This window comes from Limulus polyphemus, unplaced genomic scaffold (genome assembly GCF_000517525.1).
Source record: "Limulus polyphemus unplaced genomic scaffold, Limulus_polyphemus-2.1.2 Scaffold375, whole genome shotgun sequence".
Lineage (NCBI taxonomy): Eukaryota > Metazoa > Arthropoda > Merostomata > Xiphosura > Limulidae > Limulus > Limulus polyphemus.
In genome coordinates this window covers 426,690-453,787 of record NW_013665985.1, presented here as the reverse complement: position 1 = coordinate 453,787, position 27,098 = coordinate 426,690, and the positions used below count along the sequence as shown (strand labels likewise).

At 31.3% G+C, this 27,098-nt stretch overlaps 1 protein-coding gene across 12 annotated transcripts in view; it reads right to left on the bottom strand.

Annotated features, from left to right (window-relative positions):
• LOC106457803 (microtubule-actin cross-linking factor 1-like) overlaps nucleotides 1–27,098 on the bottom strand; it is a 248,974-nt gene that overhangs the window by 8,601 nt on the left and 213,275 nt on the right. For all 12 annotated transcript variants that reach the window (XM_022383849.1, XM_022383850.1, XM_022383853.1 and 9 more), the window contains 30 exons: nucleotides 26,892–27,053; nucleotides 24,120–24,290; nucleotides 23,654–23,980; nucleotides 23,022–23,348; nucleotides 22,446–22,530; nucleotides 21,929–22,155; nucleotides 21,370–21,576; nucleotides 20,741–20,860; nucleotides 20,255–20,581; nucleotides 19,639–19,845; nucleotides 16,467–16,692; nucleotides 15,624–16,075; nucleotides 15,206–15,307; nucleotides 14,755–14,925; nucleotides 14,015–14,170; nucleotides 13,506–13,706; nucleotides 12,093–12,221; nucleotides 11,476–11,646; nucleotides 10,983–11,138; nucleotides 10,428–10,634; nucleotides 9,618–9,904; nucleotides 9,056–9,215; nucleotides 8,741–8,938; nucleotides 8,051–8,323; nucleotides 4,660–4,848; nucleotides 3,894–4,078; nucleotides 3,593–3,722; nucleotides 3,178–3,222; nucleotides 2,859–2,976; nucleotides 697–809 (listed from right to left, as the gene is read on the bottom strand). In XM_022383849.1, the coding sequence (XP_022239557.1) occupies nucleotides 697–809; nucleotides 2,859–2,976; nucleotides 3,178–3,222; nucleotides 3,593–3,722; nucleotides 3,894–4,078; nucleotides 4,660–4,848; nucleotides 8,051–8,323; nucleotides 8,741–8,938; nucleotides 9,056–9,215; nucleotides 9,618–9,904; nucleotides 10,428–10,634; nucleotides 10,983–11,138; nucleotides 11,476–11,646; nucleotides 12,093–12,221; nucleotides 13,506–13,706; nucleotides 14,015–14,170; nucleotides 14,755–14,925; nucleotides 15,206–15,307; nucleotides 15,624–16,075; nucleotides 16,467–16,692; nucleotides 19,639–19,845; nucleotides 20,255–20,581; nucleotides 20,741–20,860; nucleotides 21,370–21,576; nucleotides 21,929–22,155; nucleotides 22,446–22,530; nucleotides 23,022–23,348; nucleotides 23,654–23,980; nucleotides 24,120–24,290; nucleotides 26,892–27,053 (5,829 nt within the window). The remainder of the gene's footprint in view (nucleotides 1–696; nucleotides 810–2,858; nucleotides 2,977–3,177; nucleotides 3,223–3,592; nucleotides 3,723–3,893; nucleotides 4,079–4,659; nucleotides 4,849–8,050; nucleotides 8,324–8,740; nucleotides 8,939–9,055; nucleotides 9,216–9,617; nucleotides 9,905–10,427; nucleotides 10,635–10,982; nucleotides 11,139–11,475; nucleotides 11,647–12,092; nucleotides 12,222–13,505; nucleotides 13,707–14,014; nucleotides 14,171–14,754; nucleotides 14,926–15,205; nucleotides 15,308–15,623; nucleotides 16,076–16,466; nucleotides 16,693–19,638; nucleotides 19,846–20,254; nucleotides 20,582–20,740; nucleotides 20,861–21,369; nucleotides 21,577–21,928; nucleotides 22,156–22,445; nucleotides 22,531–23,021; nucleotides 23,349–23,653; nucleotides 23,981–24,119; nucleotides 24,291–26,891; nucleotides 27,054–27,098) is intronic.

Here is a 27,098-nt window from a genome sequence, read left to right as displayed (position 1 = left end):
GCAACAGAAATCAGCTGTTGTTCCGGTGGAGACATCATAAATTGTTTGGATCATATCAATTAATCATTTATTTTTTCTCATGCAAAAATAAAAACTAATTTTTCTGCCTTTTTGTATTCCATTCTCTTGGCAATAAACTATAAATAAGTTTCATGAGAGATTTTTAAAAAACAATTTTCAGATCTGCGCTGATCTCAAAAATGATCTTTGTTATCCCTAGAGTTATGAAGTGTAAATGTTTTGAAGTGATTCAATACTGGCTGTTCAAATAAGCAAAATATTATTAACATAACATTTCTACATTAGTTTTTACAGTGCTTCCCTGTAACAACTGTCTTTCAATATTATTCATTAAAATATTATCAAAGTCAAAGCCCCTCCCCTCTTTCAATACTATTACATGACAGTATTATTAGTCTGAATGTTATGTTTGTTATTAAATTCAAAATTATTTAAGGATACAAGTTGGTTAAATTAATAAGTCATTGAGAATGGGATAGATCAAATAGCAGTTTTCATAATTTATAGTTTCATATAGACTATTAGTGTATGAAGAGCAAGAAAGAAAAGTAGTAGAAATGAACATGCACTTTGCTATAACTTTCCAATGTAAAGGTATCAGTACAGTGTTTGTTAACTCTCTGCCAAGTGTAAAGATGTCAAATTTACCTTATGTTATCAAATAAAACACTATACCTCTCTATCTGGTCTAAGTGTGTCAATATACTCTTTGTTATCGATAAAACCATCTCCATTTATGTCGAAGATTTCAGCAACTCGCTCCATTTCAAGACGACTTGTTGGAAATTCTTTTACAGAAAGTAAATATAATAGTTTAGAAATTCAAGGAAATATGTTACAAGTGTTAAACAAAAGTTCAAAAACAAGTACAAATCAATTTCTTTAACTCCAAATAAGAATACTTAAAATCAATAGATAAAAAGGTATAAATCCATTAACCCTTTTGCAACAGGCCCTTTTATTTTACACAACTTTGTAATCACCATGTAACCATGAAGGTATCCACACTATAACTCTGATAGTACTTAATGTATCTTCACGAAATTTGGCAAGCTTTCAGTAAATATTACAGACAAAAAAATCAGAATTTGTATTAAAAGTTGTCAGAGTATTGACTGCTCTAAAAGGAAAGTGATTTTAATCTTAAAAAAGATGAAAAATACTTTTTTCAACTGAAAATTGTGTAATCACTAAAACCTCCTAAATATCAAACATATTTCTTCAGAAAAACTTTATATCTTATCTGATATTTTCTCTACCCTAACTCTATATGGAGTCAGTCGATTTGATTGACCTTGTAACCACTATACTAAATTAGGAAATAAATCTAAATCACTCTTTTTTTTTCTTTCTAGAATGACTGCAGATTGTAATAGAAAACTACAATTGTTTATCCTAAAAAGCTTATACTTGATTTTATTGACCCTTGGACAGTATCTAACTAACCACCCAAGTTGGAAATCAATTGGCAAATGTGCAGCTCAAGTTACTGTACTGAATGATATAACATATGCTCACAAGCATACCTCATGAAGATTTTTTTTTGTTTTCATTACCTAATCTAATCTGTTAAGTTTTTAATTTTGACATTTTAGTTACTTTTATAAAAATAAATAAAGAATACACCTGAAAAGCAAGAAATACAGTACTTACCTGTCTTTTTTTTTGATGTCGACTGTTGATGACACTTAACCCTACTAAAGGTACTCTTGCACTAAATAATTTTATATTTAATTAAGTAATACACCTAAAAATGCAAAACAATATCCTATAATTATCATAATGTTTTTTGGCTTTCTAACTATGAAATAAGGGCCTTTAAAAATTCAGCTAAGCTTGTTGGCGTGATTCCCATAAGAAAAAATTTAAAACCAAACAATGAAATATATATAGATAATACTTGATACAGAAAAAAATGTAATATAATACATCACTTGATACATTAAAACTTTGGCTTTCTATTAGTTATAAATCATATAGTATAAAATATCAGAGAACTGTTGGCAATATCTGAAAGAGAGGATGTGACAGGTGGGCATGGCAAGTGGGTCTGATTTTCTAGTTTACAGTTCAGTAGACAAATAAGATTGAAGGTTATAAAAATTATGCTTTGCCTGAGTGACACCTATATTACAATGAGTAATTTACATGAGATTCCATACTTTTTAGAGGGGTGGTAAATAAATTAGAGAAAACGGAGGATCTTATATTAGGGGAGACTGAGGATTTTTTAAATATTTCCTTATAAAATTAAGAATGTAAATTTTACATATTATTAAAACGTGATTTATTAACTACATTTTAATGTCAAGTTTATTTGTATACAGTAATAATAAAGTAGTTGAATTAACTGTTTTACACATACTAGTGAAAACATAAGTGTTAATTTTTCACTGGTTTTTTGACAACATTTTATACAAATGATGAATATTAAATTGGCATGTTTACATCTTAAAAGTACCATCGCAGACATGTTTTCTTCATGGCACCCCTTATGGCTATATATTTTACTAAATTTTGCATAACTTTAGCTGAATATTCTGAATGTTAGAGAAAAAAAATTTCATATAACTTAAAATATTGAATTTTAATCAAACTTGTCATATACTCACAAATTTAATGATTATCACAGATATATCTAAACCTTTGTAAATCCATGGTATACAAATTAGCAAATTGCATGTTTTAAATATGCTTTTAATATGTTTTAAAACATATTTTAAGTCACAATCCACTCATGACTCATGTGTATACTTATATCAGAAACTACTGATTAAAAGCTTACTAAAATTAACTTTAAAATTCTTACATAAAAATAACAAAAAACAGAAACTTACTTGATTTCAGTATGCCATTAATAAATTCTGCTCTTGTAACTCTTCCATCATTGTTCTTGTCAATTTTTCTGAACAGGTCCATGATACGGGACTTCTTATTATTCATCCAGCCTAGGAACTGAAACAATAAAAGTTATTTTGTTGAAAACAAATTTTTCTAAAGAAATATTAAAGGTTAGTAACAAATGATTAATCTAAAACCAATAAAGATACTTAATATGGCTATAGCTTTATAATACCTTCTCTAAAGTTCCTCTGTAACAGAATTTGTGTTTGTTAACATTATAAAAGAATATCAGAAGATTCAAGTTTCACTTACTCTTCGTCTCCATTCATCAAAGTTGAAATTTTTAATCCTTTCGAGCTAAAAAAAAAGAAGTTCAACTTCAGTCCATTACAATTAAAATATGTATAAGTGTAAAAATAATTTAATAACTGTGATTTACATGAGCAACAACATATATTTGTATTACTTTTATTTCAAATTCAATAGAAATGAGCATTCCAGTATAATCTCAGTTCAGTAAATTAAAAAAGTTGCCCCATTTGGATAATTAATTTTTCAGAATTAACACATACAGAAAAAAAAACTTCACAGGACCTTTAAAGCTTTTCCATCTTTTCAAAAGTGTGTGTGTATTGAGGGACACATGTTAAACATATAACAGAAAATTATTTAATCACATAGAGAAATTATTAAAACCAGAATTTACTGTAGTGTAAGGTGACCTTACCTCTCTCAGATAATTAAGTTTGTCTTGTAACCTGCGTTGGCGTTCCATTGCTAGTAGCCAGACATTTCTCCACTTGTCTAGCAAATCCCTTGCATGGGGATTCTTGATTTCAGGGTCAGAATATGGTTTTCTAAAAACAAAAAAGAAATTAAGTTGTTTTTTTTAAACAAATCTTAAACTATAATATACACTACTCAGTTACTAATACTTAGATGTTTACACAAATGTTGTTTTTCTTCTTATAATGAAACTGTACATGCAGTGTAATATGTAGTCAATCAACCATGTTTGGATGACTTACGATGGTGTTGATGTTTTAGGACCTGTAGCTCCCACCCCACGGCTTGGTCTTCGATCTTCATGTCTCCCACCTTTAACACGGTGTGGTGGGTGGTGAGATTGTTTAGAGGGTTGTCTTTTGTTGGAGAAAGCTTTTGTGATCTGATCGATTTCTGGCTGACGTTTGGTCATGTCTGCCATGAAATCCTGCATGAAAATTATGATATCCGACAATAAGAAACTTCCAATCACAAACTAATTAGAATTTGCAAACATCACAACTGACTGACTGTCGTAAACTATTTATGTTCCAATAGCTTTGGAAAAACAACTACACTATGACTAATATTTACATATGCTTATAATAGAATTTTTACTTTATCTTCTTGCTTCAAACTAAGTCTATTATCACTAACTAAAACAATCTTTAGTTCTATTAAAGACTTAGAGTCAAAATCATTCCATATCTGCAACACTGAACTGTTCATATTTAAATACTAAACACTTATAATATGTGGTAGTATAATACATTAATACTAAATATGTACTCTTTTTCTTGTACTAGTTAACACTAATACTGGTAGTTTGTTAATACTCTGATACTCAGCATGTACAGTGTTGGTTGGTGTTTTTTTTTAGACTAATACTCAATATTTGCAGTGCCTGATAATTTTTAGGATATTGATATTCTATGTGTACAGTACACCTTGTGGTTTGCTAAAACTCCTATACTTTAAATTTAGAGTACTTAGTGGCTTGTTAATACATTTACACAACATTTGAAGTACCTGGTGGTCTGTAATCAGTTGTTCCAAAACTGGCACTTCATCAGATAAAGGCTCAGCTTCTAAAGTTGTCAAAGTGGCTTCAGCACCAAGCAACCATTTCATCAGTTCTTCTAGAAGGTCTGTAATATCTCTCAATGAACGAAGGTGGTCCTGTAGCTTCTGATCCCGCTGTCTTGCCCAGACATAGATCTGTTTGATAGAAAGTCAAACATTTATTTGTAGGATTATTCACATAAGGAAGGGTTAATTTTGTAAAGATGTAGATATGTGATGTATAGTCCAGGTGTCTTTTTGTAGAGATATAAACATTTAAATGGTGTAATAGGTATGTCACTGTCTTGGAATATATGGTGTAGAGTTTGTGGTGGGATAAACACGTTTAGATGCTATATTTTGCAAAACTATTAACTCTTTCAGCATGGATTCAGTCCTTTGGACCGACCTCGTAACCATTTTGTGCTTGTTATAGTTTTCATGCTATAACTTTTAAATTAGTAAGTGAATGTTAACGAATTTTGGCAGATTATCTGTAAACATCACAATGCTTTCACACGTAAAATGTTTTTCTCATGTCTATTTTTTTCTTTTCGCATGTTGCCTATTTATTATGCAAAGTAATATTCTTTTTATGATTAAAAATACTTTCATGCATCAGAAAATTTTGAAATTTCACATGAGAAACCTTTATGATGTCCAGATAGTTATCAAACATTTTTTCAGAAAAAAAACTTTAAATTTTATCTGTTATTTTCAGTAATTAATCCCTGTACAGGTTTGGTAAATTTGACTGATCTTGCAACCACCATAAAAAAAATGAGGAAATAAGTATAAATTTTGCTTCTTTCAATCTAGAATTAACACAAATTATAACATGAAAACATATATGTTTAGACTGAATAGCTTAAATCTCATAACATTATACATTAATATATATTTATTATTTTTATTATATTGACCTTCAGCCGTGCCTGGCTAACAATAGAGAAGTTACAATGACGAGGCTCACATGCACTCATGTTACCATATCAAATAACATAACACTGACCTTTTGTCTGTATAAAGTAACTTGCCTTTGCTGTGTTTTAGTAGACTAGTATTTTGTAAAATACAGTCACATTTCAATTATTATACATTATATATGTATATATATTATTGCTATTCTGAAATACGTTCTTAAAATTATTTTTCTTAAAACATAGAACAGTAACTAAAGTAAAGCAAACAATTATCTCTTCTAGTTACGACATTTGTACATGTTTGCTGCTTGACGTAGGTTGCTAAGCCTTTAAAAATTTTGCACGTGGAGGATATGAAACAAAATATTTTTTTTAGGTTTTTATATATAGATTTGAATAACTAAAAATCAGAAATGACTACATTAATAATTTATCAAGCTTAGTAACTAAGATGTATTTTATTCCAAAAAATATGAAATTTTCAGCAGACTAAAGACACCCTACCTTGTTGAAATATTGGTTCAAAAGAAAGAAATGGCATCTTAAGAATTAAAACGGCTGAGAGAGCCACTAGGGAGACATTCTGGGCTTCTGATTGGTTATTCATGTCATATATAGAAGTAAGTGGATATAAGGGAGAGTTTCCAAAATTGGAAAGAGGTGAGCGGGGTGACACTGTGTTTGGTTTATTACATGAGCAATATCTTAGCAAACTGAAAGGATAAGAGGCTCTTACTATATATTCTAACTTGTCAATATCAGTAATTTGAGTTTCTAATTCGTATGAAAGTATAGACTTAGTATTTTGACTTCACAAACATCTAATATGAACCAGTGTTGCATTCAACATACCACGTGTCTCAATGTTTATCTGTTTTCTTATATATTTGCTTTTAAATTAAGAAATTGAGTAATATATAGTACTAAAATTTTAATTCTAATCTACAGTTTGATACCAAAGATATTGACACAAATTCATGAAATATTAGTTCAATAAAGTTTTGAATGCAAATCAACAAACGAGATGACATGGCCCTTCACCCGTGACCCATCACGAAAGGGTTAACTTTTAGGTGGTAGGGAGCTTAAGTGTACAATGTATTAAAGCTTATAAACATAGTAGAAGTACGTGTAATACAAAACTTTTATACATAGATAATGTGACAAATGTATCTAAATACAAATTTTAATGAGTTAATAAGATTAAGAGAGAAAACTATATTTTGAAGAGTTTCATATGCTACGGATTATGTTCATTTTCTATTTAACACTAAAAGAAACTGCATTAATAGTTTTTATGTTCTAATCGGATTTTGAATTCTGCTTAGTGAGAACAGTGATTCATCTAACACCACATTTATATAACTCAAAAAATACACAATACAAATATTTCAATGTCTGAAAGTAATATCTCAATCTGGTAAAACTAAATAATTAACAAGTGAGACCAGAGTGCATTTTAGCACATAAATATCACTGAGAATTATGAGTATGAATACCTTTATGAATGGAAAGCAACATTTCAATTTAGCAAAATAAAATAATTACAAAATGAGATCAGAAAGTCATACACAACCATGTTAATACAAGGTTAAGTATGTTCAGCTAAAACGATTTTGAAATATGCAAATCAGAAAGTCATATGACAACCACATAAAGTCGTGGTGGAATAAAATTTATCAGAACTACATTTTGACACTGGTTGTGATATTTTAGGTAGTGTGATGCTCCCAGAAATTAATAGCTTTTGGGAATAACAACCCTTTCTGATACAAAATATTCAGACACTCAGGTCATGAAGATTTGTTTAAATTGGGGACTTAAAATTTCTAACACAGGTATATCTACTTAATGGAATTGAAAAACAAAGGAATATGGATGAACTTGGGACACCAGGATCATCTAGAAATAGACCTGCAACAATTCATACTCCTGCCATACTAAGAAACGTGTGGCATCTCGTAACAGGTGAAAATTCAAAAATACCAAAAGTCAGTGACAAAATATATTCAGTGTACGGGAAATAGTATGAAATATGATCATAAAGGATCTCCATCTGGAAAAGTGGCACAAGATACATGTACACAAGTTGCAATCATCACATACCTCAAGCAGTTAATGAAATGGTATTCATGCTATTCCATACAAAGACACACCAGATGCAGCACTTATGGATTTGTGTGCATTGGAATGTCGAAACAGTCACTGGTAACTGTAGTCTTTGTACATTACGTAGATTATGAAAAGATTAAGGGAGAAGTGAGTTCTTTGGATATAACAACCTTATGGCAGAGCCACTTTCAATAGAAACTATGTTGCATAACTTTTTTCCATGTGATTATATGGTGAGGCTCCACAATTGTTTTAATATAACATACCAAGGTCTTTATATTACTCACAGATTATCAAAAGCATGATTTTGTTTGTGTACTTACTTCCTCCCAACGGGATTGGATGATGGTGATCCAGTGTCGAATAATGGTGATGCCATCAGGATGACAGTGCTGTAGAATCTCTTGAGCTAGCACTAACGTCTTGTCTTTGTTATCTTCTTGTTCTTTCAGTTGGTCCAAAAAATGCTGATGTTCAATGATCTGTTGCCGAATGGTCTCCTCGTCATCTGGTAATGGTCCTGTGAACCGCAGTTTTATCTCTGCATCTGATAACCACTCCAAGAGAATGTGAACTGACTTGTGAAGTAGCTCAGCCTGGTGAAGGAATTTATCTTTTATTTTTGATATATTCAAAAGTAAACAGGTTAGCAGCGCAAGCCTATACTGTTTAATGTGCAAGTGACTAATTAATAAAAATACAACACTATGAAATAAAACCTAACCGTTAGACCATATAACCTTTTCTGAGCATTAAAAATTTTGAGGCATCTCCTTTATAGCAAAAAAAAAAAGAAAGAATTTGATAATATTGGTAAACAGTTTAATTATAAGTAATAGTATCTTGTGAAGCAGCTTTAAAAGGCTAAGGATATGTCCTTTCACTTAACTTTTAACTGTCCTAGTACTCATTCAAAGAGCTACATAGAAAACTTAAGTATAAAAAAATATTAAACATAATGTTAGAATATTCAGTGATAAAGAAATAGTGAACTTTTCAATAGAATATTCCACCTTTTGAAGGGCTTCATCCAATCTTTGTTGTTTCTCATTACTCAGTCTGATGAGTTCTTCCCACTTCTCATCAAGCTGGTTCACTTGGCTATGAATATGTTGCATCTCTTCAGGAGTTGCAGTCTGCAGAAGTCCACCAGCTGTTCGACGGACAGATTCCAAGTTGTTAGCTCGGTTCTGCAGCTCATTTTGGAAGGTCTGGAAAAACAAGAAAAAGTAAGTGTTCTATAAAATTATATGTCATTTTAAAACTTTTTTTGGTTAGAATTTAACAGCATAACATAAGCAATATAAGCCAATCAAAATTTCACCAACCTTGTGTTGGTCAACAAGTGAGGTAACTGTGTCCAGATCACCTTGAATAGGTTGCTCAATAGCTAGGATTCCTTTAGCTCGGTCCAACCAGTCAAACAATGCCACAACAGCATCTTTGAATTGACCAGAATACAGGAGAGCTTCTTCCAATTCTCTTTGTCTGGTGGACAAGGAAACACATAATACTTATCACATAAAGCCAATCCTTGGAAATAATGTTTTAGACAATATACTTTCTGTTAGACTACTCAAAATGTTTATTAACACTTCAAGTTCAACACTAATCAAAAAGGATTTATCTTAATTAATTTAGTCATTTCCTGCAGAACTGATTTATAAAAGGTAACAATCTCACATGTAAGTTCTTGCACAGTTAAGCTTTTCAAGAAGACTCAGTTATAGCTCATTTTAAGGTCCCTAGCAGAAACCTCTAACATGTAATTTGTAGTCTTTAATTGCTCATTATATCAATTTAGTTATTTTACTTGACAACTGATTTAATTTACTCCTTGTTCATCAAAAGATTTTCACACACATTTTTAAGTAAAATATTTCAACCTACCTGTTAACAGACTTGTTGCATACTGCATTCCATTTGTTCTTTAATTCATCAATCATTTCCTGAAGACCAGGAAGGTCACTCTTGGGGCAACGGTCTTTTAAGATACGACCTATTTTCATTGTTGTATCATACTTGGACTGCTTGGCTCCCAGAGCTCTCTGGAACTCTTTGTGTTTGTTTAAAAGTTGCTTTATCTTATCCGGATCTTTTCCGATGTGAGTAAGACTGTCGAGAGTGGCTTTAGCCTCATCTAACCAGGAGATCAGCTCACTCCATGCATCATAGAACTATATATACACATTCAAACCATTTGTGATGACTGAGTTAATTGACTTTGACTACTACCTTTATAAAGCACTCATACTGATTTTACTATCTGGTATTCAATATGTAGTCACAACTTACAGCTTAATAATGAAGTAAGAAACAATGTCCTCCATATAAAGAGGATGTAATTTTGTATTGTCAAAAAACACATAATATCATAAAATATCCACAAAAGTACAAGATAGAGTATGATTCTAGCAACAAAATTGCACTAGTTTGAACAAAGTTCATGAGAGAGCTTTTTAACTACACTGATAAAAGTATCTTCTAGCACTTATTTTGAAATTTTTACAACTACAAACATAATTTTGGTAATATGAGTTTTCTATAGTTCTTAATGACATTATGAAACTGAAACATTTAAGGTCTGCAATACAATTAAAAGATTTCATATGCCTCTAACTAGAGTAAACTTCCACACTTTTTTCATATCAATGATTTAATCACAGTTCACTTGGTTTGTGTTTAGGCAACTGAACTCACTTCTTTTGCTTCTTTGTATCCATGGTCTAACATTCTAGTTCTCTCAGCAGCCTTAGAGACCACTCTCTCCCAGCGATGCTGGACACTGATAAGTAGGTTCTTAATTAAGATGACATCCTGTTTCTGACTGAAGTATTTCAAGTGTGTACCTTTCTTGTCCAAGTTTAACATCACTTCCCTGTGTGAACCCAGGTCTTTTTGGAAACTCTATGACCAGAAAGAAATAAACAGATAAGTTACAAGCGGTTTCTACTAGGAACCCACATCTCTTTGAAATGACCTATATATTGTTCTCTCAATTGTTCAAAGCTAGCTTTAACATCATCAAACTATTTAAAAAATATCTACTCTCTCCAAATTGATAATTTTTTCTTATTTTTTGGTAGTTTTTTTAAGCATTATTACTGTCCAGGAAGAAAATCTTTATTCAAGAACATCCTAGGAAGTGTATTCTCTGAAATCACGAAATAAGAACCCATCAGGTCCTTTAATATTTTAGTAATTAAATATTCTGAAACCAACTGATGCACTGCAGTGTGAAAATAAAACACTAACCTTGTGGTCCTTAATTTGTTCCATAACAGTTTCCATCACTCGACTAACAGGTTTCATGCTTGTAAGGTACTTCTCAGCATTTGTAAGCCAATCCACAAACTCCTGCAGTGCCTCATGGAACTGCGTGGCTTCTCGTAAAGCTATTTCCAACTTAATCTGTAAAGAATGAAAGCACTACTTCAGAGTTCTGGAATAAACTCCAAACACACAAGCTATATTGAAGTAGAAATAATACTAAACATACTGACAAGGAAAACATTTAAGTTTAATTGGCTGGGGTTTAAACATTTGTGTGCAAAACAGATATGTTATGTTACAGAAGTACTGAAGCTCCAATGCATAAGAAAATCTTCAGCTAATTGCAAAAATCAATATGTACTGTACCAAAATAGATCATTTTTTTACAGATCTATCTAAGTTTCAAATTACGGAAAATTCTTCCGCTCATTATACTAATCAATCACTTATTTACAGATTAAATTATCCATCTTACCTTTCTGTCATTTGCTTTGTTAAGGACACTGTCCCAACGTTGTTTCAGCATTTTAAGATTATGTTGAAGATTTGTAGTTGTATCTTCATTTGTTCGTTTTAAGTAATCCTGTCCTTGTTGCAAAACTGTTTCCACTTTGTGACGATTCGAGTCTAGTTCATTATACAACTCCTACAATGCAGACAAAATTATGCAATAGGTCATTTCAAGTAAAAAAAATATAATGCACTCTAGTAATAATTCAGGTAGAATCTTGTACTGTTACAAGAAATCTGCACAAGCAACTACAAAAAAGCATAGTCAATACATAAAACAATGTTAACAGAACTGTAAAAAAATAATGCATTTTGATTAAATAACCATGATCTGAGGTACAATGAATATAGTTTGGTTGAAACTCTGAATTTTTTTTAATCTTAAAAGAAACAAATTACATGTAAGAAATATTTTTCAATTTTGGCAGTTAATCATAATGAGAAAGTGCATAGTTTACACTACAAATAAGAATATACAATAAAAACTATGTATACTGACATTACAGCAATATCACCAGGAGAATAAATGTCTTTACAGAAGGAATTAAAAAACAATATCTTGAACTATAAGGAATTAACTACCATAAAGCGGTTAAGTTGTTCTTTAGCAGTTTCTGGTAAACCACCAACAGGTTTTGAAGTAGCCAGCTGGCTGTCGACATCACTAAGCCACAGTAGAAGGTCCTGAATCTCCTGATTGAAGGCTACAGCCTATTGAAAACAACCAAAAATAATGCATTCCTTACCAATTACAAAACACTTGCCACACATTCACAATCAATTGTTAAATGAAACTGCTGTGTATTCACACAATAAATTATAAAACAGTCAAACAATTATAAAACACTTACTGTGTACCCACAACCAATTATTAAACAGATACTGTGTTCTCACAGTTAACCATTAAACAGTTACTGTGTACTCACAACCACGTGCAAAACACTGCTCTGTGCCATTTTTGAAACATTGTTTCTTCAACAGTATGGCATTAAGTCATCCAAACTTCTGCAGACATTTAAGGGGACAACTGCTTCATCAAATATGACATAATACTTTCACTTGTAACATTCCAGGTACTACTCACACAACTTTTAACAGTCTGTTTTTCAACTGGCTAGTTGCTTAGGGAAAAGCTTGTAAAAATGGCTTGTGTCACTTTTCTAGACCCTAAATCCATGTGAATGATTGTGTTAACAGTTCCAACAGATGTTTCTATTTTAGCTGTAATGGACCACTGTTCTTTTGATACTTCCAGTTATAAACTGCATAACTTTCTTCATTACCTCCTGTGAATGACTGGTAGCTGTTGTGGAGTAACTTGTGTGGATAACCTTCCTAAAAGTGCTACCTGCTCTTGTAAATCACCACACTTGAAATACATTGCAACATGGCCAGAGACAAGGTGATGCATTATATAAATTATTACAACCTTCTCTAAAACAGTTGTTGTATACATACAACTATGAACAAGCATAGCTAAGTATAAAGCAGTTACTACAGATTTCCAAACAATTATAAAAATTACTGCACATCCCAACCAATTATAAAATCATTATTGTAGATTTATATTCAATTTGAAAAGATACTGTATAACCAAACTAATTATAAAAATTACCATACATTTACAATCTTTTATAAAATAAATTTACTGTACATTCACAATCAATTATAAAACAGTTAATGTATGCTCACAATTAATTATAAAACACAGTTAATGTAGCCTCACAACCAGTTATAAAACACAGTTAACGTATGCTCACAATCAGTTATACAACACAGTTAATGTATGCTCATACCCAATTATAAAACACTGTTACTGTAAACTGAATGTGAACAATAGTATTGTTATTATAAAAATCACAGTGTAACTAAAAACAATGACAATATTCAAGCAGCATAAAGTTCTTAACAATAGTAATACTTTTACTACTTCATTTAAAGAGTTTCAAATACTAAAGGAAATATTAACAGTGTGGACAATATTCATAAATTTACCTCTTTCAATGCTGCTTCAAGTTCTTTTTGTCGTTCAATAGCTTTATCTTGAAGTTGTTGCCATCTGATGTTCAAATCATTCATTTTCTTCTGAGTGACATTAGCATCTTCGCTTCCATGGTCTGTGTCAACTAACTGATGGCCTACACGATTAATGGTGTCTATACTGCTCTGGTGAGCTTGAATGTCATTGACTAAGACCTGAGAGAATAGATAAAACAATATTAAACAGATTTGTTCATTTATGCATCAATAAATTTCTGATGGTTTGTTTCTGTCATAATTTGGTGCTCATGAGTTTAATTTCACAATAAAATCACGAGTACCAAATCATGACAAAAACAAATCATCAAAAATTTACTGATGTTGTGATAGATATAAAATTAAAACAATTTTCTGAGCTATTATTACAAATGTTTACTAGAAAATTAGTTTTTCATTTCACCATTTCTAAACCTCATCAGTTTCAAACGAAAATTCAGAAAACAGCTCACAACTATGCACTTTACCTTATGTTTAGCTAGCTCCACCTCAATAACTTGAGGGTCACCAGCAACAGGCTTTAAGTCAGTTAAGGTTCTTTCAGTTCTAGTGATCCAAGACAGGAGTTCATCCAAAGCATGCTGGAACTGACCGAGCTTAAGGAGTGCATTTTCTAGCTCTTGCTGTAAAGAAATGAATATTACTTGTTAAGCTTTTCTTTTGATACTTTCTTCTTTTAATACTACGAAACCTAACTGAATATTCTAATTTACTGGATGTTTTGTGTCAGAAATCTTTCCAAATAAATCCACTTTTTACTCAACTTGACAGTTTTAAACACTATGTTGAAGCATCTTAATTTATTAACTCATTTGTGAGCAATCCTAATGTAAATACCCCTGATTTGCTTTATACAGAGCTTTTAGCTTGATACTTGACAATTTTAAACACAGTACAGAATTATGGAGTTCTGTTTGCTAACTCTAATGACATTATTTAACAATGGTTCAAATTAAAATGGATTATATTAGAATAACCAAAAATGTTATTTTAATTATGAATGTTTTTTATCATTGTTTTAATACAACTAAGTGCTGTTCATCTGGTTTCACTATTTGTTTTTAACAATTTATCAAATATATCTCCAACAGAATTTAATTGTGAAATTTACATTACTCAGCAAAACTTATAATACAATGAAGTCTGAAAATATGTTTCAACAAAATGTAATTGGAAAAATTTCCAATTTATTATGATAGCAACACACCTGTCGCTCTACAATGCCCCTCAGCAAGTTATCCCAGCGTCTATTAATCTCAGCTAATGGTTCACGAATAGCAAGGGCCTGGTCTGGTGATGTGCGTTCTACCAGCTCTTGGGCTTGTCGGTTCAGAGCTTCAATTTCAATCATGTGCGGATCAACTTCAGTCTTGAAATCCTATTGTTCCAGAAAGAAATAATGTTATCACACAATTCTATAATAACAAACACAGGTAATATAAGCAAAAACATATGCAACTATTTCATTATATTTTATAATGTATATAGTGACATCTAGCCATGTATTAACAAGAAATATTTAAACAAGTATATGAGATGTAACCAAATATTTCTTCTACAATGACAGTCATAACACAGTTTTAAATGTAATTATTTTTATTGTCATTTCAAATAAAAAGGGAAACAAAACTAAATTATGTGCTTTAAAGCACACTAACCTTTAATTGACCAATCTGTGACTTCACAGCATCAATATCAGATCCGACTGGCCCAAGGTTGGTAAACTGCTCTTCAGCATTGTCCAAGAATTCAAGCAAGTTCTGAGAGAGTAGAATGTAGAAAGTGATTTTACAATATATATAGAAAATTAAAATACTAATTTTAAGGGAAATTACGAAATTTAATTATAAATAACTATTATTGACATAAACTGTAAAAACTCTCAACTGTTAAATTATCATATTTACATTTCATTTTATACATAACATACTAGATCAATATTAAGACTTCAAGGCTTATATACAAACATCAAACTTCTAAAAATGACCAACCTGGAGGGTGAAGACATAACATACTAGATCAATATTAAGACTTCAAGGCTTATATACAAACATCAAACTTCTAAAAATGACCAACCTGGAGGGTGAAGTGGAAACTCATTGCTTTCTCCATAGCATCCACTAAGTTCTGTTCTCTCTTAGCATACAAGGTGGTGACATTCTCCCAGGCTGAGTCCAAATCCTCGATATGCTTCTTGACTTCAGGTTTGTCTGGCTCACCACAAAGTTGCATCAGATCCTGACCAACTTGCCTACATTGGTCCACTTCAGGTCTAGTCTGGTCAATCTCCTGCTTGATTTCCTGAAGAGCTTCCTGCTGCTCCTGAATGGCACTGGGTTCAATGGCTGGAGGATCCTGGGCATTTAGGTTTTCTTGCAGCTCTTTCAGAGCTTTCATTACAGCATTAAGCTCATCCCAGAACTTTTCAGCTACTGTTAGAGCATCTTCCAAAGAGCGTCCACGGTTCTTTGTCGACTTCTGGATATTATCCCACAAATCATTGAGTCGGTCCAACTTCTGTCGGATATCTGAAGGTTCAAAGATGTCATGAGTAAATTCTAAACCAACACAAATTGCTTGAGTTTACAATTATATTTACACTAGTAATAGCATTTCACTGATATCATAAATTAAAATTCATTGTATAAATGACAAAAAGAATTCAGGTTTACATGTGAAGAATAAAAAATATAAATTTCGAAATATAAATATAATATATAAAATATAAATTTCTAAAGAACGTGATCATACATTTTCCAGACATATTGTTACTACTAAACCTTTGCTTTGACAATGTAAATTAATTTAAGCCATCTACACAATATGTTGCCTCTGCAAAATAATAATGAATTAGGTATCCCTTTACAGTAATGATTCACTGTTGCATCCTATTTTCATAAGATTAAAATCCAAATTCACCTTCTACAGCAGGTTGGTCTTTCCCAGCTTTAGTAATGACATCATCAGCTGCACGTTTGACAGCTTCAAGTGCCGTGGATCGTTTAGCCAAGTCTTCAAGGACATTCTTGTTGTCTGTAATCTGTTCTACAATACGCTCTGGATGAGCAGAAATTGGTTCAGCACTGCCCAGCTGGTCTACCGTAGTACTTAATGCTTGTAGCATACCATCCAACTTATCTGAAAACTAGACATTTAAATACACATCTGTTACTAAACATTGTAAATTTATTTAATAGCTTTGTTTTGAGTTTACTTACTGATTATAAGTATTTTTTATTACAAGTTACAGCTTTTACAGTAAATAAGAATATTTTTTTAAATATGTTCAATGCTTTGACCACTGGTGCAATCATCTCACCAGTGATCAAAATGTTGTACCTGTTTTAAAACATATTCTTCCTTATTGAAAAAGTCGTAACTTGTAATAAAAAATTGTATATTGACATTCAACTTGCCTGAAAACTGGAGATACAAATACCACAACTTCCAACTATTAGCACATCTACTAAAAATAACTAAGACTTCTAACAACACAGGCCTGTGATGGTTTTATTGTTTTGAAATTTTTACATGTTCTGCACTAATTCCTGTACACTGAATCCAAAAATGATATCCATTTTTGTCTATCACGTTATATGTACTTCTACATACGTGGATCATTTTCATTGAAATCGGGTCACATTTTGTTATGCTTAAAATGTTGACAACCACTGGCCATAGATTTCTCTAGACCAATCATGACGCGAGTCTTATCAATCTTTCTAGAACCCAAGAGAAACACACTGCTAATACACAAAAAGTTAACAGGAAGAATGACATGTCATTTCTGGAAAATATTTGTTTGTGTGTGCACTTTGACATTAATTTTTTCTTTTTAGTATTATTTATTCATCATCATGGCAACAAGAGGTTGTGCGTGAATGATCCAAACATATTCTGTCTTATTTATGGTAAATCGTAAAGAAACAAAGGCAAAAAATTACACAGTTCATCAAAAAACATATTACACATATTTTGGAATAAAACTTGGGGACTAAAACAAATCATGGGCTCTGCATAAAGTTTGCACAGGTTGTGTCGAAAAGTTGAGACAATAGACTAAAGGTAAGAAAAAGTCTTTGCCTTTTTGAAATTCCAATGGTCTGGTGTAAACCTAGAAACCATGGAGATGACTGCTATTTTTACTCATGTAACGTGCAAGCCTACAACAGATGAACAGTTTGAGAGGACAATGAGGAATGTTGAAAAAGAAGCATGGATTGCCTTTAAAGAAGTTGTTGATATATTTTTAGGAAACAATAAGCATCCAAATTATGAAAATACTGTCAATAACATGCTTAATAAATTCAAAGAGTTGGGTTGTGATATGAGCTTGAAAGTTCATTTCTTACACTCTTATACAAGTAATAGAGACAAGACATTAAGATCTGTAATCATTCATGCATCACATGACAACAAAACTAAAGTTTAAGAATTTTTATATATAATATAAAACTTTAGATTATAATATTTTATTAGTACACAAGTTTTAATGATAAAGAATGAATTAGTACTGTCTAAAACATTAATACTAATTCAATCTTTACTGTTAAAAAAATACAAATCTTACTTACTTACTGTTAAAGCTATAACTTGTAATAAAATATTATTTAATCAGTAAGTAAATTCAAAATGAAACTTTGAATTATAATGTACACTAACACATAGCCTGTCAAAAATGACAGGGCAAGTACAACATCCCCCATCCCATTGTATGCCTTAATCTCACATTTCACAAGTAACTGAAATAAATAAATTTTGTGAAATCAAGCTTGACCAATAAAAAGGCAGAAAAGTGCAGTTGAGGCAATCAAACATTGGTAAATTCATTTGTGAGCCAATCAAAATTATGATCATTGTTGATACTGTTATGTGCTGAATGTATAAAATGAAATGTAAAGACAACAAAAGTGGAAAAATATTTGTTGATTTCTTAATTTAGAGTCTCCACTGATTAAAGAGATTTTTTTTAATAATTTTAAAAACGTTCGTGATATAACAGAAAATAGCTTAATTCAGAAATTATTTCAAAATTGAATCGATATTCTTACTTTCATGATAAATTTTATGGACTTGGCTCTAGACATGGTGATCCCACATTATATCTACTTTAGGCTGATTATACCAACACTCACTACACTTATAAGGTTTCATAGCACTACCACCGTTGTGGCATATTCATGGAATAATTATTGGTAAAAATCAGTTAGATTAACAACTATTAGTATATATAGGAAAGCCAGTGCATTTTGGTAACACTACATTCCAACAATGGATTTTATGTTATGTTGCTTAGCAACAAAAATATTGAATCGATATTTTTACTTTCATGATAAATTTTATGCACTTGGCTTTAGTCTAGGTGATTACACACCATGTCTTTACTTTAGACTTACTATACCAACACTCACTACACTTATAAGGTTTCACAGTACCCCCCACCCTCACAGCCCCCTTGCTCCCCTGTCACTTAAATCATAATGGGTAGACAGTAATCAAACTATTCTATATGGATAAATGCATTTTGGCTTTTATGACTCCTCCTATTTCAAGAAATCAAGTGTGATGTGACATGACACAAACTGGCTTTTTATATAAGTTGGATGATAATGCTAATTTTATCAGAATACATTGATAGTAAAGTCGTTTAATTAGATTTCAAATGTAAACAAGAAAACCTAATGACTTGCACAGAAAGGATGTGAGAGAAATAATAGGCTTTTTATTGGGTATATGAAAGAAGGGGATGATAATTGTCAAAATTATATGTAATGATATATTATTAATAACAAGCTTTGTTGTTGGGTGTATGAAGGAAGAGGGTTGATGTTTATCTAAGGTCAGAAAGTGTAGATATGTATGGCTTTCTTTCATGTAGATTCATTAATAGGCAATTCTCAATCAATTTCCTATAGACAACATCTTGCAATGGTAACAGTTCTCCTTATAATAGTTAGACATAAGGTAAGTTGGTGCTTTAGCACATCTTGATGCTTTTTTCTGAAAACACAATGAACTGTAAAAAATAATCTAGTGCATTTAGCAGAAAAGACTGCAAATTTAAAAGGTAGATTTCTAGATACATCCCTACCTGGGATGTAGCTTGTAGTGCTTCTTCCAACTTATTTTGTCTGTTACGTATTAATCCACGCAGACTGTTGTAGCGAGAATTATCAGAGTCCATTATCTCTTGGATTTTAGACCCTTCTTCATCACCACATAGTTTGAGTAAAGCTGAACCTGTCTTGTTTAACTTGTCCACCAGAGGTTTATGTTCATTCAAAGACTGCAGCAGTTCCTTTAGGGAGAAGATTATATATTTTTTAATTTTGTCGTAATCTTTCATTTTTTGACTATTGTCCAGGTATTTCTAAGAGGTCTACTCCTAGAAAAGTTCAAAAAAATTTTTAAGAAACTTATGTAACATCTAGGGACATTTCCATTTTCTTAGTTCATTTGCTGTTCAGGATTTGATTGATTTCCTAATAGTAAGCTAATATTATTCTCAAAATTACATAATAATACTATTACTAGGTGTAATATTCATACTTAACATCAAATTGTAATAGTTTAACTCAACCCAATAACATACACAGCACTATGAATTCTACACTCATGGAAAAAAAAACATATCAGTGTTCCAATTAGAAAATTAACTTACATGTAAAATTGAATTTTCTATTTTTAGAGTAGCCCTTTTCTCTTACCTGTGTTTTGTCCTGCTGACGTTTTATTTGAGGAACATTGAGGGTAGGTGTCTCTAACAGCTCTGCTTCAGCCTCTGCCTCATCTAACCATTGGATTAAGTCTGCATGAGTCTCAAAAAAGTGTTGAGCTAATGGTAGTGCTTGTTCTAAGGCACTCATGCGATCGATACACATGGTGGATACACAACTTGAGAGGTCTTTCAACTCATCAGCCTTTTCTCTGATGAGACTCAAGTCCTCTGTTGACATCTCTCTCATCAGTTTCTTAGCATTAGCCAGAATGTCCCGAACACGGCTTTTCTGACCACTTACATCTTCATTCACAACCTGGTCAAAAGCAATATCAACTCTTGTTTAAAAACATTGTTATCTAATCATATGTGCAAAAGATAAAATACACCAGTCATCCACAGGCATCCACTAAATTATAATAATAAACTGTGAACAGTTTCTCAAATCCATGTAGATTTATAGAGTTTTACAAACCTTCTGTTCTTTGACTAAGCCTGTTAGAGTATCAGGGTCTGGATACAGAGGCTCTGCATCCTGAACTTGTTGCTGAGTGCCCTGGAACCATTCCAAAAGCTCATCTATGTCTGCCATAACCTAGATGAAGAATGTTGGAAATTCTATATTTCAAATTAAACTCATTTGTTGATACAAAACTCCTGCTCAGTTAAGTTCTTAAACTTGTAATACCATAATTTAAAAATGAAATACAACAAGATATTTACAGAGATTACTTTACTTATAAATAAGGAAGTGATATAAGTTAAGTTATGAAAAATTAGACCTATGAAGAAAGTAACAATAGAAAATCACAGTTTTATCAACACAAAACTTAACCAAAATATTATTCAAAATTACAGAACAACAAAATATTTTTTTTTGCTGAAAAAGAAAGAATTATACTACATATTTCATTAAAAACACATCCATTCACATTTCTTTATTTTCAGAGACATCAAGTCTAACAATTAAGATGTTCACATATTAGTGCAGAAATGTTAGACATTTATAGATTCAAACATTTAAACACTACTTAAATAAAATTAAATACTTTTAACACAACATAACTTTTTGAAAAATTATCTTAAAAATGAAGACAATCATACCTCTGAATTCTTTTGTTTAGATAACTGTATTCTCTCAGCTTTACGCTGGACTTGTTCACATATGGCATCATAGCGACGGTTGTCACGTGTGACAAGGGTCTCTAGCAAATGTGAGCCTTCTCCAGGTGAGATCTGACACAAACGTGGTCCCAGCGAACTAACCGATTCTACCAGAGGTCGGTACTCATGAATTTCCTTCTCCAATTGCTGTAAAAAAAAATTCATGAATAAATATTATTTTCATAAAATATACTTCTATTTTCTAAAATAGTTTTAACACATTGAAAAACATGTCAAAAACTACCTTTTTTATAAAATGGATCTGAATTTACAACCTTAAAATTTTCAGAATAGGTTTTAATATAGATGATAATCTGCTTTCAAGCCAAGTTACTGTGCAACAAATTAGTATGTGTTATTCAGAAAGTACTTTATACTGAGTTATTTTCTTATAATTAAGCATTTTAGGAACCATTGGCCATAAAGATTTCTTATTTTATAATGGTTCTTTGATATTTGATTAAAGGTCTATAGTCTACTGATTAGAAAGGTTTATTACTGCTATTGTGGTCTCCTGTGTGATGAGACTAAGGGACTCCAAAGTTTTCAAGATTCTTTCAGTTTCATCCATCCAGAAAACTAGCTGTTCATGAGAACTGTGAAAGTTCTGGGTGAGTGGCAAGACTTCTAGTGCCTGCTTTTGTCTTTCATTGCACCTCTGGGATACTTCATTAAACTTGCTCTGTATGGCATCTGCTTTATCTTTCACTTGAACAGCATCATCTCCTGCAATTATACCAAGAAATAATTTCAGAATGTCAAACTGTTAACCACCATAATTTCTCAAACTGTTTGTGGGATTAGTATGCAAAATAAGAATCATTCAAATTAAGAATAAGAGAACATATATTGTAGTTTTTAATAACACAATAAACATAAAGATAGGAGTTGTGTCATGGAAATAAAAGTAAACATTATAGAATATCATATTCCACAAAAACATCATTCTTCAGAAATGAGATGAAAAACTATGAAAACAAAAACAGTCAATCAGTTGAAAATAAACACAATCCCACCTGAAGCATGTTTCATAATTTCCTGTGCAGAGGTTATTAGGCTTTCCACTTCCCAATGATGACTTTCTATCTCTGAACGGAGCACCTGAAAAAAATATCAAAATCAAAAGAAAACCATTATCAATCTAAATACTTTCCAAATGTATACATGGTAATTAAAAATTAATCTATGTTATTTGCAAAGTATCTCCTTTTTGGTCATTAATTTCACAATCTATAGATTTACAAAACACAATTATACCAAGCCTTTTTGGGTATTATAATTTTATGTTTAAAAATTAATAACCTTAAGGAAATTTCTTGTAAAAGCATCAATTTGCCAATAGGTAAAAATACAAGGGATAAAATGCTTTTAATTGTGAAGTTTCACAAAAGTATCTGATGAATAATATAATATCATTTTTCTCTCTACATACACACAGGTATATGTAGATATATCTGTTTATTAATAGGACACTAGGTTTTTCATAATAAAAAATCCCTTTTGAAAGTTATTTTGTATATTGTATTAGAGAAATTGTTTGTTTTGCAATTATACAAAACAGATAATATCCGTTTTTATACAATGTTACTCACCGTTAGTTCATCTATCTGTTCCTGAAGCTTGTCCACGTACACAGAAAGAATCTGGTAGCGAGAAAGCTTGTTATCCACCTCTTGTAACCAGCTCAACAGCTTTTCACAGTTAATCAAAAAGGTTCCCATACCTTCCAGAGCCTGGACCAGCATTCTTCCGATGTTTTCACTATCTTCCTTCACCTTGACATACCGATAATTAGTATCCTGGAACTTTTCACGGATTGTATATGCTTCTTCTTCACTAACAAGAGTTACAAGGGTTTCACCAACATCATTTAGCTCATCAAACAAGATTTTATGGTTGATGATATCTTCATGGAGTTCCTGTTTAAAACAATTAATTATATCACTCTTCATAATAACTAGATTAAAATCATTGTTTTGTTGCAACTATGTAGCAGAAATTAAAGCAATATTTTTATTTCAAGAATGAACATCTTACAAATTGAGTGATTATGTTCCAGATAACATGGTTTATCCATTACTGAATTTTATTCATTCTTATTGTTTTAAATTATACCTGAATTACTGTTTTTTTATTTGACATTTTAATCTTTCATATTATTTTTTCAAGATCTTTGCATTCAATATCTGCATGTTAACAAATATTAAATCCAGTTACTTCCTACCTTGTGCTCTGTTATCCGTTCATGGATTTTGTCTTGGTCAATTGGGATTGTTGTCATAATAACAAGTCTTTTTTCTACTCGTTCTAGCCACACCAACAGTGGGCCTATTTTGTCCTGGAAGTCTTGGGCAACTGGGATAGTCTTTTCAAGAACTTCCATGCGTTCTCTGGCTTCAGTGATAAGAATGTTAAACCTCTCTGTCAAATAATTAAGCTGGACTGTGATCTGCTTTCTTTCAGTGGGCTCCAGGTTCTGCATGATTTCAGTTCCCATGTCACTAAGTGAAGTCATGCTGTTTTGTCGATCAAGAAGCAACTTCCTCAAGAACTATGAAAAATGTAAAAAATTTCTTACAGTTGCTTTATCATTATCACCTGATCACCTTAATTACTAACCAAGCTTATAATTATCCCACTTTAACATTTTTCTAAATCTCCATAACCTAAAAGACAAATTAATGAATTACCTTTTGTTCTTGTAACTGAGCTTTCACAACTTTGTAATCTGCTGAAGGAGCTTTCTGATTGGATATCATTTCTTCTGTATCTTGTAGCCACTTCTGGACTCCTTCAAGAGCTTCTTGAAACTTCCCGGATTGAAGCAATGTCAAGTCCAGTAGTCTCTCACGATCATTCAACTATTGAATAAATAAACAGATTACTCATTGCTCTCTCCAAAATTTGATGAATGTTTTTCAGTCCATGAGCAGTTAAGTATAACATCATATTTAAAGTTGGGTGAATACCCAATGGCTACAGAGTAAAGGTATGTTGTATATATATTAGTAGTTCTCTTAAGCTTGATGAACAATTTTATTAGACCTATGGCTAAGCATGTAATATCAATATTGCATTTTACAATAGTCCTTTTAAAGAAGATGAAATTCTGCAACTGAAAAATGACTAGGCAGAAAAATAGATTAGGTTGGCCTTTTATTCTGGTTAAACATTTTAATTTCAATAATAGCTAAACAGAATTGATAGTTCAAATCATTCATACAGCAAACTATTTTCCAACAGAAAATAAAAGTAGTAGAGTGAATATGAACAATAACTAACTTACGTGATGCAGAATGGTAATGTAGAATTAGTTCATGATAGAAGATGAAGAAGATTAATTCATTGTTTGAAATATAAATACATTTTTTGTAGAAAAGAAATTTTAGATACATTTCTCATATTGAATTTTCTTTTTTTTTACATGTGGTTCATAAAATATTATTTTGAATTACAGGATAAGTAAACAATTGAAGATGATAAGATTTTCAGCCTTCTTATACTAGTGAATGTTTTTTCTTTCTCTTAACCCTACCAACAGAGGTTTTCCTATGATCATGGGTCAAAGGCCATGTCATCGTGTATGCAGACTTGCATTCAAAATTTTATTGAACTACTATATTATGAATGTATGTCAATAAGTTTGGTACCAAACTGTAGATTATAATTCAAATTTTAGTATTATACATTATTTAATTTCTTAATTTAAACTAAATGTTAAAAAAACTAAATAACGATTTTTTGTGTGTGTCACATGGTATGTTGAGTGCAGCACTGGTTCATATTAGATGAATATGATATCCAAATACAAAGTCTATAGTTTCTTATGAACTAGGTCCTCAAATTACCAATATTGACAAACTAGAATACAAGATAAGAACCTCCTATCTTTTCTAGTTTCTGAGATTTTAATATATTTATTAAATCAATCAAGGTGGCCCTGCCACCTCTTTCATTTTTGAAAATACTTTCTTACATACACCTACTTCACCCAATGACGTGTGTAAAGCCAATCAAAAGCTCAGAATATCCCCCTAGTGATTTTCTCAACCTCTGCAAAGTATTTGCCCAGCAAACTCTTTCTTTTCATGCTAGATTCCAAGCAGTAATGTAAGACATTAGTGAGCTAAAAAAATCACATTTTTTTAGACCCAAATACAGCTTACAAATTAAGTTTGATAAATTACATTGGAATTCTGGAATATTGATAGAGTAATTTATCATTTTTTTGTTATTTCAAAATGCAAATATAAAACCTAAAAAAAATTATTTTGTTTTATATCCTCCACATGCAAAATTTGATAAAGGCTTAGCAACATATGGCAAGCAGCAAAAGAGTACAAAGTTCGTAACTAGAAGAGATAGTTGTTTTCTATACTTCTATATTTACTGTTCTATGTTTTAAGACAAATAATCAAGCTTTAAGAAGTTATTTGTAAATAGTAATAATGTATATACATATATATAATGTATTATAACCAAAATATGACTGTATGCACTAGAATGCAGCCAAGACAGGTCACTTTGTAAATGTAAGTTTTATGTTTTTGGATATGGTAACATGAATGCACACGCGCAGCATCATTGCTACTTCTGTAATGTTAGTCAGGCATGGCTGAAAGGCCAATAAAATAAAGATAATAAATATATATAGATGTATAATGTTATGGGATTTAATCTATATAGACTTAATAGATTTAATCTATTCTATGTTTTTGTGCTCTAATATGTAGTCATTTTGGAACGAAAAAGGCATAATTTATATCTATTTCCTAATTTTTATGGTGGTTATGAGATCAATCAAATCGACCAAACCCACACAGGGATACAATAGTGAAAATGAGAGATAAAATATAAAGTTTTTCTAAAAAAAGTTTGATAATTATCTGGAAGTTATAAAGATTTCACATGTGAAATTTGAAAATTTTCTGATTTATAAAATTATTTTTAATCTTAAAATCAAAATTACTTTGCATGTTGGATAGTCAACATTTGAAAAGAAAAAATGCATGACCAAATCATTACTTAAAATATCTTAAAATTTGATATAAAAATGTGATATTTTGTATACGAAAGCCTTGTACTGTTTACTGGTAATCTGTAAAATTTCGTGAAGATTGCTTACTGTATTAAAAGTTATAGTATGAAAACCATAATAAGCACAAAATGGTTACGAGGTAGGTCCCTGGGACTGAGCCCGTAGTGAGAGAGTTAAGGCAGGCATTATCAAATTGAAATTATGTGTTTTAATATACAATGATATTGATGAAACTGTACAGGGTGTAGTTTGTAAATTATCTTTGCATGGCATTACCTAAACAAAATATTTTGGTAATTATGCAAGCAGCAATATAAATTCTAAAAGAACTTTTACCACAAAGCATGCCTCTATGACATTCATTTATTAAATTTAATGAATTAGACAATACACTGTAAAAATAAAACGGTGGTTATGTACGTACCCTCTCTTTCAAACTGTTCCACTTCTCATTTAGAGTCTCCATATCTTGCTCCAGCTTAGTAGTGTCAACGCCTGGCATAGCTGACTGAACTAGACCTTGACCCAGCTTGTTCACATCTGTTATCTGCTTACTCAAGGGCTCAATATGGGTTCTACGGAAAATCTGCAAAGCAATCAATGTCTTAGGAATGAATTCTGTATGAAACAG